Below are 13,701 nucleotides of genomic sequence, written 5' to 3' on the forward strand. Positions count from 1 at the left end.
GCAGAAAATTTAGAGGTCACCTTTTCCAAGACTCCCCCCATGGTCCGATATACAAGCCCATTATTTACCTTGATATGTTTCCGATGAAATGTTTTCTTTATTGCAGAAATGCTTGACGTTTAATCCAGCTAAAAGAATATCTGCCTATGGCGCCCTGAGTCACCCATACTTTCAGGACCTGGAGAGGTACAAAGACAGCCTGCACTCCCACCTGTCATCCAGCCAGAGCACCTCAGAGCTGAACACAGCCTGAGGTTCCCCAGGGATGCCATGAGCTGGTCATCTAAACATGGTGGCTGACAAGACCCCTACGAGAGCCTTGCAGAGCAGTTGAAGATTGCTGGCTGTGGGCTTTCCAGCTGCTGGCTTCCAGATGCGCTCTGCTTCACCAAGGAAACCACCTAGTTTACTGTTGAGAAATCAATGCAAGAGTGATTGCAGCTTTATGTTCGTTTACTTGTTTGTCTGTCTGTGTGTTTCAAGAACCTGGAAAACTTCCAGAAGAAGAGAAGCTGCTGACCGATTGTGCTGCCATTTCCTTTTCTAACCTTGAATGCTGCCAATGTTGGATGGTCATCCAGGCCCAGTCGGGTTAGGATGTAATCTCTGCAGCTGCTGGGCCTGCTTGGGTACTTGTGAGTGTGTGAGAGAGATCCCTGATCTCGTGAAGTGTTACTTTTTGTAGACAACAGGAATAACTGAATTGTAAAGACTAAGGAACAAGGGCTTGTTCAGTGAAGGTGATTCACCAGTGTAGTCTGCTCCAGTTAGAAAGGTGAGCCTATGTTCTTAGCATTTCCTTTCTTCCAAAAGCATTTGCTAGCAGTAAACGATACAGTTTAGACACCACACAAAAAAAAATAATAATAAAAAAAAATAAGAAAGAAAAGGGGAGGAAACGCCCTAGTATCTTTTAAGAGAACTTCTGTAAGCATGCATTCTTCTGTTTGCTCTTTGGAAAGCTGAATTTACTTCTTCTGAGTCCTATATATATATATAGTACAATACTTAATTGTTTGTTGGGAAAGGCCCTATTAGCATTTTAGTACTTGTCATAGATTTAGGGAGTGTACCTCAAATAGGTTTTGAAGATAGAGAAAGCCTAGATTTTCTGGTTTGAAATGTTACTATTTCCTTTGTGTTTCTTGTTATTTTGTTCTTTGTTTTAGGGGTTTGCTTCCTGCTCTGATTTGGAGATGGTTCTGACTAGAGACAGGAATTCCATTTAGTTCTCTCCACCTACTACCCCGTACTTTCCTCCGTGCATTTGCCATGTTCTGCTTTGTTTTTAGGGTGCCCGCCTTCTCCATTGCCAGCACCTCTAATGCATATTCCTCCCATTGCCTAACGAATGGCAGGTTTCCTACCTGCCCCACATACCACACCTGCCTGCCTGCTGACTCTGTCTCTCACTGAATGCTTTGCAGATGGCCTTGTTTACGGCTTATGGCTCCAATTCTGCAATCCTAACAGGGTCCCCTACACTTTCTTAGTATGGTCTTCCTGCCTGACATCACTGAGGTCACATAGGCAGTGTAGAATACTGGTTCTGTGTGTCACCAGCATATAGATTGCTGTCAGCTATCACTTAGTGTTTTACATTTTTATAGAGTATATTGTTAATGTGTGTGGGGGGGGGGTGAATGTCTTTTCCTCCTTTTTAGAGATAAATGCCCTCTAAAGGGATTGTGCTCTCCATCCCCAGGGTGTTCTTTTTCTAGTGCCCGCTTTCTGCAGAGCCAGCCTGGCTCGGGCATTATAAACAACTGTACCTTGCGTCCTCTATCAGTCCTTTATAGTCCATGCCACTTTTGCCCTATCCTTGGGTTTAGTGCAGTAGCAATTAGAAGGCTTAGAAAGCAGCCTCGGGGAAGGTTAGCTGTGTTTTGAACCGTGTTTGTTTGGAGCGCATGTAAGTAGAAGCTAGATCATGTTTCAGTGTAGAACTTGAAAAGAATGGATGATGCTTCACACAGTAAGACAGGTTTCAGATAGTGTTTATGTATTCTGAAGCTTTACTGAAGTCTTTGCAGCTGAATAATACATGTGATTATCTTGAATAGAGGAGAGGAAGATGCCCTTCCCAGAGCTTTGGGGGTTGGGAGTCATTCTTTTGTTTGTTTGTTTGTTTGTTTGTTTGTTTTAAATACATTTTTTACAGTCTTCTGATTCAGTATCTTGAGAAACAGGATTTTTTTTTTCAAAAGCAAGATTTAAAAAGAAAGCTAGGCCATGAGAATGTTCTGTTGTTCACTTCCATCATTACAGCACTGGCCATGTTGTCAGCGCTGTCAAAGGTGGCAGTAAGGCTCAGAGCAGCAGACAAAGTCTCCCATAGGTCTCACCAGGACAGTGAGTTCTGCCTTGCCTTTCAATAAGGTTCAAAATTCAGGCTTTTGCTAGCGCTTAGAAATCGGACATAAAACTCACTTCATCATGGCCTAGCCTACTCCATTTTGGATTAGCATCCATGTGATAAAATGAAAAACAGTTTTGAGGGCTTTGCTTTTGAAAAAGAAAAAGGTGTTCCTTCCTCCCCCATAACTTGGTTCAAGGAAAATACATCTGTCTTAAACTGGAATCTTTTGATATTCTTCAGAATAATGAAGTTCAATTTCATTATTGTCATCTGTTTTGGGCTTTTTTCTAAGTAGGTCTTTTGGGGGGTCTTTGTTTTATTTTTGTTATTTTGGCTGTTTTTTGCTGTTTATTTTTCTTTTGAGGGGGATTTTTTGAGAGTTTTGAGACAGGGTTTCTCTCTGTAGCTCTGGCTGTCCTGGAACTCATTATGTAGACCAGGCTGTCCTCGAATTCTTAGAGCTCTTTGTGCTTCTGCCTCCTGAGTGCTGGGACTAAAGGCTTGCACCACCACCATCCTGCTTTAAGTAGTATTTTTAAATCACAAGCATTTTGGTATTAGAAACTTGGTATATTGTGCCTGGGCGGTGCAGAAAGGGCATCCAGCCTCTCTGGACTTCGTATCACTGTCCTGGCTCTTAGTTCATACAGTTGTTCTCTGGATGTATGTCTCTCCATCGGGCTCCCACTTCTGAAACCCAGTTTCCATCCAAGGAGCCGTGGCGTTCAGGCCCTTGGCAGCACATGGAAGCATAAAGAGTAGGGCTCAGCCGGGCGTTGGTGGAGCATGCCTTTAATCCCAGGACTCAGGAGGCAGAGGCAGGTGGATCTCTGTGAGTTTGAGACCAGCCTGGTCTACAAGAGCTAGCTCCAGGACAGCCTCCAAAACCACAGAGAAACCCTGTCTCGAAAAACCAAAAAAAAAAAAAAAAAAAAAAAAAAACAGTAGGGCTCTCCGTCTGTGGCCGATGGCTTCACACACCTTTGTCACTGGGAAGATCCTACTGCCCCAGGATTCTGCTGAAACAAATTTTAGTTAGGCAAAACAGGTTTGAATTTACAGTAGGAATAGTGCGAGAGTGTGCCTATTCGCTTCTCTACAGGGTTTGGTTCCAAGGGTCCTAGCATTGTGGGACTGATGGAGTTGTAACATCCTCTTCAGAAGCAAAAAGGGCAATTTTCCAAGTAGTCCCCATAGGCTCACAAGCTATCTTGTGGCCTAACTGCCACACCCACCCTTAGAAACACAGTCTGTGAGCACCCAGTGGGCTGCAGCCTCCCACTTTGCCCCTCTTTGAAGAAGATGGGCGCTCAAGCAGCAGAGAAACTGTTTAATTAGCTTGGGACCGTTTCTGCCCCCAGCTTCTCACGATTTCCTCTCAGGACCCACTCAAGGAATAACAGGTTTGAATTTAGCCCCAGGTGATCTACTAAAAACAGCTCAGAAGTCCTCACTTAAAAATTGAGTCTCCACTTGGTCATTTTTAGTGAAAATGAAAATTCTGGGTTACACTCTGGGTGTTGCTCTCTCAAACACAGTACTTACCTTTAAACCGGAAGGTGTGCAGTTGGCTCTGGGGTTCAATGTTAGCCAGCTTGTTTGAGAAAGTCAATAGTACCAAACAGTTTGAACTTTAAAGGATGTCTTGAAATTGTTTTTTTAAGTAACCATAGCCACTTCTCTTAAAAGCTGTGCCTACTAAAGTCAGTTACAGCCATTCTCCTTGTGGGAGTTAAATCATGTAAACTTTCTAACATCATAGTTGTACTAAGTCTTCTGTCCAAAGAACTGATCTTCTGGAGAGAACTTGGCATCTGCCCTGTGCCCTGGCAGGGTTTCTCTATGTAGCCATAGCTGTCCTAGAATTCACTTTATAGACCAGGCTGGCCTCGAACTCAAGTAGCTCCGCTTGCCTCTGCCTCCTGATTTCCGGGAACTAAAGGCGTGTGCCACCACACCCAACTGACTATTTTTGGTAAGTGCCAGGTGACTCCTATTTTTGGAAAGCACACTTTTCTTGCACAACTGGGTCCAGTAAGAATAGCATTAAGTCTCCATACCACTGTGGCTACCTGTGTGAACACATATTGATAGCCTGCCGAAGAATGTATGCTTTACGTTGTAACATGAAAATAAAGATATCGTATGCTTTTTAATACCTTTAAAAATTACCAAATAGTGGGAACAAGCACAGGATATTCAAAATGTGTTTTCAAACTTACATACATTTTTTGGATGAGACACATTTGCCTTTAAGTATATTCTAAGGAAAAATTTTGACGTCATCTAACACTGACAGACTTGTCAGAAAACCACAAATTTCGTGGAGATCCACAGAATCACTGGTATCACTGCCATCTGAAGCTGTACTTACTGTATATACATGCCTAGGAGTATTCACTATAAAAATGAGAGTTTGAGTGGCATTTACCTCCTTTGCCGGCGAGAATAGACAACTTACAAGCCTCATCCAAAAATCCTTTATCATGTGCATCCTTGCATCTGACTATATAGTTAGGGAGGTGTTCTGTGTTCATTCTCCACAATGGAAGAGCCTTATGCTACCAAAACCTGGTGCAAGGTGTAAGTCCTGGAATGATTAGTAGTTGTGGTTCCTCAAATGCATGAGAACACAGTGCTTCATCTTCTACCAGCTCTCTTTATGTGGAGGGGCTTATGCAAGCCAGGCGGGCCTGCTGCCTACAGCCTCCTGTCTCTTCCAAGTGCTGGTTTGCACACCTCAAGCATATATAATTTGGTTTGACTTTTGGTTTTGGTGTGTGTGTGTGTGTGTGTGTGTGTTTAAGGAAATAAGCCAAAATTATTGTTTCGCCCTACTGTCTTCTAAAAGAGAGGGGTTTAATTTAGTTGTTGTTGTTCTTTTGTTCATTTGTTTTTCAAAACAGCATTTCTTTGTGTAGCCCTGGCTGTCCTGGAACTAGCTCTGTAGACCAGGATGGCCTTGAAATCACAGAGATCCACCTGCCTCTGTGTACCACCACCACCCAAGTTCAATTTTTAACTGTTTTCCTCAGTTTGCTTTTTTGAATTTTTCCAATGAAATACCAAATTGCCTTTTCCAGATGTTTCTGCTAGGGTTTTCAGCAAGTTATATCCACATCTCTGTCATCTGGTTCTCTGGCCCCCAAGAAAATAGCCACCTAAGAATAAGGTTCCTTATTCTCAAGAGCTTGCAGAAATACTATCACAACAATTCCAAATTAAAATGGTGAGAATGGAAGTTAATTTTGGAGTTGGTTTGGTTTGGTTGGGGCAGAAGTCTATTAAAATGCACAGCGCCCTAAGATTTGTGTAGGGTTTTCTTGTTGCTGTATTCTGGTATGTTCCACAAGGTGGCGCTCTCGGAGAACAATCTGACCAAATCTGAGCTAAAGAGGTACTCTAAAGATATTCCTCCATCTGTTTTTCCCACATCTTCAACTGTCGTCTAGCATGTTTCTTCATGTAATTAACAGTCTTCATAATGTTCTGCAGCTTATGCATTTTGCTTTTTAGCTCAGTTCTGAGTGACTAAATTATGCTTGAGAAGGACATTTAAGAGATGAAGGAACGCCTTCACAGTTACTTCGGGGACATTTTTGAGGCATCCAAATTACCTGCAGTTCTGGATATCCAACTACTTCCTTGAAGTCAACCGTCATCTGTGAAAAGGATAGCTTTGTTGGAAATACAAGGCTCTTTTAGGGGCCCCAGTCAGGACTCCCATTTCCTGTCCGCTGCTTTCACCCCTCAACCCTCCATAACCCTTTGACAATGATTCATTTCTGACTTCAAGTGAGCAAAATAAGAAGTGAGTCAGTAATTGAGTACACAAAACCTTCTCTAAAGAACTGCATTGCAGTGCTCAAGGGGGCTCCACAAATGCCGAAAGAACTGGTATTTTTACACTCGTATAAACCACAAGTGTAAAGTCCTTGAACTCTAATTCTTAAATTTTGGGTTTAAATATATGAACAGAACAACTCAGAAAGGAATCTACATGAGGCTTTGGTTTCCCACTGTCAAAGACAGTTTTATGCTACATTTTGAATTCGAATTTCTGCTCAGAGAGCCACCCCACTGAGCCAGTGATGACGACATAGTGCAGAGGGGATAAGCAGACAATATTTTAGTTTCTGTGGCACACCACGGCAGAATCCTTCTGAGACACACACACCATCTGCCTGACTTCACAGTGGCAGGCAGGCAAGCCTCAGTTAATTACACTGAATCAAAATGCTACGCAGACCAGTCACTGCCGAGGCCCTGAGTACCAGAACTCTTCACCCCTCTGCTCTCACTGAGGCAGATTCCAGGCAAAGCCCCTAGTGAAAGACCAAGTTTCCCCTGGGTCTACTCTCTGTGATCATTCTGACGTTCCTGAAGCTGAGGCCCACCAGGCAGAATGACAGGGCCCAGGCCCTGCTGGCGTCTCAGAGCCTTATGTTGTGCCGTCTTGGGAAGCCGGAAATCCTAGAAGCACATGGCTGGCCCCTGAGTGTCAGTAATCACAGCACAGTTTACTTGCTAGCTCAGGTAGCTAGACGCTGCTCTGCAAGCCCTATGCCAAATGTCTCACACTCAAAGTTTGGTTGTGTGCTTGTTTTTATTTCTTTGTCTTCAATGTATAATTGCAACGGAATTTTTTTTTTCTGTTTTCTATCCTCCTACATACATGGTGGCAAAAAGTTATTCCTGGAAATGTTTCATTTTGAAAAACTGTTTTCTGCTTCATTTGGCAAAAGTATGTAATTCTTTAGTTTCAGTTTCTTCTCTGTTCTTCTCTAGTGAGGTAATTATCCCTTGAACAGAAGAAGGGTTTTCCTATTTAGAGGAAGCTTTGTGTGAATTGTTGGGTAACACAAATAATCAACACTTTTAGGCTGTCAAGTGTAGGGGGCGTGTTTTGTTTTGTTTCAGGAGACACATAGCCGCACATTGACTGGCAGACTTATGTCTAGCCCTGATCAAGCACAGAGCCACAGAGTTCTGTGTAATCCCTATCTCAGGCAGGGTTCTAGCCACATTCTGCTGATGAGCTAAGGCTAAGAGGCCCCCTACCCCTAACTTGACATTTTCTAATCTTCAGTTCTATAAAATGCAATATGTAGTAGCCAGCAATATTTCTGTGTTCACCAGCATCTCTTGGGTTTGATCTTAAGTCTCTGAGTGATTAAAACAGATCCTAATTTCTTGACATTACCCCCCAATCATGTATCTTTTCACTATTTGTAACATATATTCATGTATACTTCAGTTCTTACTTGTATTCATTATTTTCCTATTAATAGTAATAGTTATATTAGTACATGGAATTAATAGTGTACTAGGAATAGCACTTAGCAGATGGGGAATTTTTTATCAAGTTCCACATTTACATAAATTATTTCTATTATTCATATCTATTATTTATTGATAACCATACCAGTCCTATGAAATCACGTGCAACTAAAGGCATATATCAGGACTTGGTTTTAATGTTCATTATCATGGTCTTGATGGAGTTAAGGAGACAAAATTACAGTGATACCCCAAATAAGCTGCATGAGTTTAACATGATTAATACTTCAGTTGGTTAGGTGGAGTACTTTTGGTGTCTAAGCATCTTGTGTTAAAAGAGGCAAAGCCACAGCCTTGGAGCTGTTGCTTCTGGCAGATGTGTGTGTAGTGTAGTGTAAGAGTAATTATAGCAAATACCAAGGTAGAGAAGCATGTAGAGATGGCCTTAATTTAGGGACTGTGCCAGGTGGCCAGCAAACTGGATGCCACGCAGAGCAAGCATCTGGGTTCTGCCTTCTGACTGGTTCTGTGAAAAAAGCTTCTCGGAGCAATCTGGTGCCCTCGCAGGTGTCCCATGCACTGTGGGAACAGGTGGGACTGTGGAGAAAGGAGCAGAGTGTGTGTGGTGTGTGTGTGTGTGTGGTGGGGGGAGGAGGGGACTCTAGAAACAGAACTACCAGCTTATTTGCCTTGAGGCTTCCAGAACGTGTTTTCAGATTTCAGGCAACTTTGCTGAATACAGAAGCAATCCATCTTCGGATCTCATGTTATTTGGGATCTTAACAACTAGAAATTCCCAACAGCGCAAAAGCCTGTTGTGTTTCTGCTGTTTCTGGTCTGAGCTTGAAGGTTAATGGGCAAGTGTTTGGTGTAAAAGAGCCGCGTGTGTGTCAGGGCGCAGTGCCACAAACCGGAGTGTGTATTAGCAGTAGGTATTGTTACAGGGTTGTCCTTTCTAGATGTGTAGAGGTATGTTTTCAGTATAAGGTGTATTTTGTGTCTGTATTCCCATACAGACTAGTTAGGACTTGCTTCTAGCCTTTAGCAAAGCTGTTATACACAGTAAGCTTGTTTGACTTATTCTTAGAATAGAAATGTTTAAAGGTAAAAAAAGAAAGCTTCATTTGGACATGGCTTTCTGGACTGAAATCACGGTCCTAGAATTGTAGAGGTCATGTGCATAATAGATGCTAATCTAGGCTGTGTAAGCCAGCCCCAGAAGTCCAGCATCCCCACACTGTAATCCCACCCCTGCATCTCTTCCTTCCTTCCCCAAGGTGCTCCAGCCACTACCCTGGCTTGCCCCTTTGGTGCTCTCCACCTCCTTGGCTGAGTTGTGGGCATCAATCATGTGATGAGAAATACTTTTGGCACCAAGTATGCTTGCCTAGGCCTGGCCACCACCCCCTCTTCGCCTTTGGCTGGCCATAGTCATCGAGAGATAATACCTGATGCCAGGCACAGAATGTATTCATGATGTCAGTCATAAATGCCCCAAGCATATTCCAGTGCATCCTGATCATTAAACCCAGTCATTATGCAGAGTGTTCGTTGTTGGCTGGGATCCCAGGTGAAAAACATTCCAGGCTGCTGTGTGCTGTCCATCTTCAGGCTCTGCTTTTACTGTGTTTCTTCATACTTGAAACTCGTTCTGCTAGTTTGATTTCACGGTGCAGACGTCGGTGCACATTCCTTCAAGGTGCATAATTACTCTCATTCCGTTTGCTCATACGGCTACAGAATGCTCTGTTTTGGTGCTTTGGGTTCAGCAGGTCAAAGAAGCAGTGTGGGTGATCACTGCCCAGACCACCGTCTTGGACGCACTGGGCAGGAATCCCGCTGTAGATGTTGCTTCTGCTCTTCTCTGTGCCCTCTAGGTGGGGTTACCGGGTTAGACGGCCAGGTCCACTTGGGGATCTTTTTTTGAAAGGTCTGTGAACCGTGTTGTATCCTCAAGATGAGCGTAGCACATCCTCTCTGGATGCCCTACCTATTCAGATTACTAGCCCTCAGAAAAAAATGACCCTAGGGTATATATAGCAAACTAAAGGATGGGCCAAGTAGACCTGTGTCACTCAAATGACACACACACCTCCACACAGGAAGCCCTCCTGAGGAAAAGCATAGAAGAATATGGATGGTTGCCCTCACAGTCCCGAGCTGAAGGCTTTTGCCACTTTCCTTTGAGGCGGATGGAAATTCTGGTCAGTTTATACAAGCCCTCCCTTAGGAGAATGGAAAAATAGAGGTGTGTGTTGTGTCAGTGTCATCCAAAGACCATAACTCCTATGAAATCTCCCACCACTAGGAGTCCGTGTTTAAAAGCAGTTGGGGGGGGGGCGGGACTCCAGGCTTCCAGCAGTCTTAACCTGGGATTTCCCTGGAGAGAGAGGGCTACAGTGTTCATTCTGTGTCAGTGGGAGAGGAAACGGGAAGGAAATCAAGAGGGTTACAGATCAATACTCCTTTGGAAACTGGATTTCTTACTGGGTGCTAGACTGCAAATTTAGGTATTTATTGTCAGGTAATTGAATCCATTGCTTTTCCAAACCATTGTTCAAATGTCACTATCCATTGGATTCACTTGTGTACCAGCTGAATTGGTTGAAGCAAAACCAGAAAAGTGGTTTGTACATTTGTCATACCTTTTGTATTTCTTACAATAAAAATGTTGGTAGCAAATAAAAACAATGATCTCAGACTCCTTCCTCAGAGATGGGTTGCCCTGCCAACTGTTTGTCTTTTGACTTAAATAAATGTAATTGCAGCAGCGTGTTACATTATAGAACATGTTAGCACAATGTGTTAGACTTTTTAAAGAGATTCCTTATCAAGAATGTGTTTTAAATAGGAGCAGCTCACCGAGCTTACAACTCACTCAACAAATACTGGGTAGGTAGCTACGCTAAATGAGAGAGAGGGGGGGAAGAAAAAGGAAATGAAGGCTTGCTTAAGAGCTTGCAGTTGAGAAAAGGCACTGTGAAAAAGGTTTGTGTCACCAAACTGGTCCAGTAGAGATACGCAGCAGTTTCATAGAAATAAGGCTTGGTAAGCTGAGGGGATGACTCGGTGGACCTGAGCACTTGCTGTGCAAGCATGAGGCACCAGATTCAAGCTTCCAACCACCATATAGAAAAGCCGAGTGCGGCTACTTGTGCCTCTGACCCCGGCATTGGATGGCAGAGATGGGTAGATTCTGGAAATTTGTTGGGCCCCCACCTAAATGTAAGAGGTGGGCCAGTGCCCTCTGGCTTCCACATGCACACACGGACCCATACCTGCACACCCAGGTGCATGAGCCACACACGAATAAAACAGTTTGAAGAAGTAAGGTTCTCTGAGGGCTGGAGTAATGGTTCGGTCAGTAAAGAGCCTGGAATGAAAGTATGAGGACTGAGTTTGGCTCTCCAGACCCATATAAAATCCAGGTGATGTCACCTGCATCTAATTCTACTGATGAGAAGGCAGAGACAGACTCTGCCCTGGGTCTGAAAGGCTAGCCCACCTGGCCAGCCGGGAGCCAGGTTCAGTGAGACACTCTCCGAAAGATCAGTGGGGAGCAATAGATATGGATGAGGACTTCCGGCTTCCATATGCACTTGCAGTCGAACAAAGAGAGTTGTTGCTGAAATAAGGCTTTCGAACACTCAAAGAGCAAGAGTTGCTGGTCACGGGAGAGATGTACTCTGAATGTGGACAGGCCCACAATGAAGGAGACGGCAGGAAAGGACAGGAAGCCCTGTGATGTGCACAGCCCGGGGTTATCTATAGGTATTTCCTATGGAAAAGCACAACCTGGGACACGCATGCCACATATGCAGCTGTTCTGGATCCTTCCCTCTCCCCCAAGCTGTGCCCAAACAGATGTCCTTTCCTGATCTCTGCCACACTCAAAGTCCACCTTGTAACTTGTTGCAGATTTTTACCCAGTGAGTTCAGCCCAATTCCTAGTTCTTTATTTTCCGAGGGAAGACCAATAGATGAGGTAGGTCCCAGGGGGTCATGTTTATTATTTATTATTATCCTCAGCTTTGATTTGCTCGTCATGAATATTTTTTTCAGAATTTTAAAGTTAAATGCAACTTATAGGCCTCCACAAAAATAAAGGCAAATCCTAATGGGAATTCTTTAAGTCTGCAAACTTCGAATTCACAAATATTGCTATGCATTTGACATGCATTCTCTTTTCTATTTGTTAAGTCTGTAAGGTTAGAATTGATTGCACAACCCCATAGTTGGACATGAATTGGTCAGGAAGGTGAGTATGTAAAACCAAGTCAGGAGGTGAAGTCATCGTCATTACAAAGGAATTTGCTTAGTTTTGCTTGACGGTGTATTTCTTAGAAGCAAATTAATGGACATAGATGAGATACTACACAAGGCAAAACTGGACTGCAGTTGCTTCTACATAGTCCCTTCATTGTAACAATGGGTATGTTTAAATTAGACCTCAAGAATCACCTGGAGGCTCCCGTATGACTTGCCTTTACTATTTTTAGACCCTAAATTGCACTCAGATTTTAAACTCAGGAGGAAGTATTCCTGATGGATACTATAAAGCTGACAGTTAATCTTCGCTGAGATATTGAAATTTTGTGACTTCTTAGGAAGCTGGTCATGGCTCATGTTTCCACAAATGATTTACAAGGAGGTCTGATGGAACTGAACCATTGTCTTCAAAGCTGTGTGCAAATAGATTTTATTGTCACTGCTGTATGCTTCTAGGACTTAATGCCATTAAGAAGTTGCCCCTGCCGGGCATGGTGGTGGACATATTCAATTGCAGCTCTGGGGAGGCAGAAGCAAGCAGACGTCTGAGTTCAAGGTCAGTCTGGCCTACATAGTGAGTTGTAAGCCAGTCATGGTTGAGCAATGGATCTTGTCTCAAAAAAATAAAAAAGTTCCTTGGTGCTGGAGAGAGAGCTCAACAACCAAGAGTACTTAACTGCTCTTCTAAAGGACCCAAGTTCAGATCTCAGCACCCATGTCAGGCAGTTCCCACCAGCCTGTAACTCCAGGTCCAGGGGATCCAACACCCTCTGTAGGCACTGGAATGTACATGATGTACACGGAAAGGGGCATGCCCTGAGAGGTGTTCAAAAATTACGAACTCTTGCTGCTCTTGCCAAGTACCACGGTTTGGTTCCTAGCATTCCTCGCACCCATAACCATTCCGGGGACCCATTGTCCCCTGACCTCCGCAGCAGTGTCGCATGTGATGAACTTATGCACGTCCAGGGAGAACACCATATACATGAAATAGAAGTAAATCCTAAAAAGAAGAAGCCACCCACACTGCCAAAGAAGCTAGTAAACGAGGAGGACCCTAAGAGAGACAAACATGGTCCCCTGGAGAAGGGGAGAGGTTCCAGATCTGCTGAGCAAATTGAGAGCACAGGAAGAGGGGGGAGGGAGCTAGGAGAATGAGAAGGGGAGAAGAAGAGGGATGTGGAGGACATGAGGGAGCAGAAAGTATGAGTCAGGGGAAGAATAGATGATAACAAGAATGGAGATATCATAATAGAGGGAGACATTTTTGGTTTACAGAGAAACCAGGCACTAGGGAAATGTCTGGAGAGCTACAAAGATGACACCAGCTAACAATCTAAGCAACAGAGGAGAGGCTACCTTAAATGCCCTCCCCTGATTATGAGATTGATGACTGACTTATATGCCACCCGATATCCTTCATCCAGCAGCTGGTGGAAGTAGAAACAGACACCCACAACTAATCACAGATCTGAACTGGAACCCAGATGCAGAGAAGGACGAGTGAAGAGCACAGAGGTCCAGACCAGGCTGGTGAAACCCACAGAAACAGCTGACATGAACATCCAAGAACTCTTGCTCCCCAGTCTGATAGCTGGAATACCAGCAGGGGACTGATCCAGACTCCAGGAACATGGGTTTCTGTGAGGAAACCTCAGAAATCTAGGGGAGCTCCTGTAGAAGCCCAGTATTTATCCCCAGCATAGGTGTGGACTTTAGGAGCCTATTCCATATAGAGGAATACTCCCTAGGTTCCACACGGGGGGGGGGGGGCCTAGGCCCTATCCCAAAGG

At 43.9% G+C, this 13,701-nt stretch overlaps 1 protein-coding gene across 1 annotated transcript in view; it reads left to right on the top strand.

The window, feature by feature from the left end:
• The window catches only part of Cdk6 (cyclin dependent kinase 6), a 199,244-nt gene extending 188,917 nt beyond the window's left edge, over positions 1 to 10,327 (top strand). Inside the window, exon 8 of the mRNA XM_027389836.2 lies at positions 107 to 10,327. Coding sequence (XP_027245637.1) covers positions 107 to 253 — 147 coding nt within the window. The 3' untranslated portion in view covers positions 254 to 10,327. The remainder of the gene's footprint in view (positions 1 to 106) is intronic.
• Positions 10,328 to 13,701: the final 3,374 nt, after the last annotated feature.

Source organism: Cricetulus griseus (genome assembly GCF_003668045.3).
Source record: "Cricetulus griseus strain 17A/GY chromosome 1 unlocalized genomic scaffold, alternate assembly CriGri-PICRH-1.0 chr1_0, whole genome shotgun sequence".
Taxonomy (NCBI): Eukaryota; Metazoa; Chordata; class Mammalia; order Rodentia; family Cricetidae; genus Cricetulus; species Cricetulus griseus.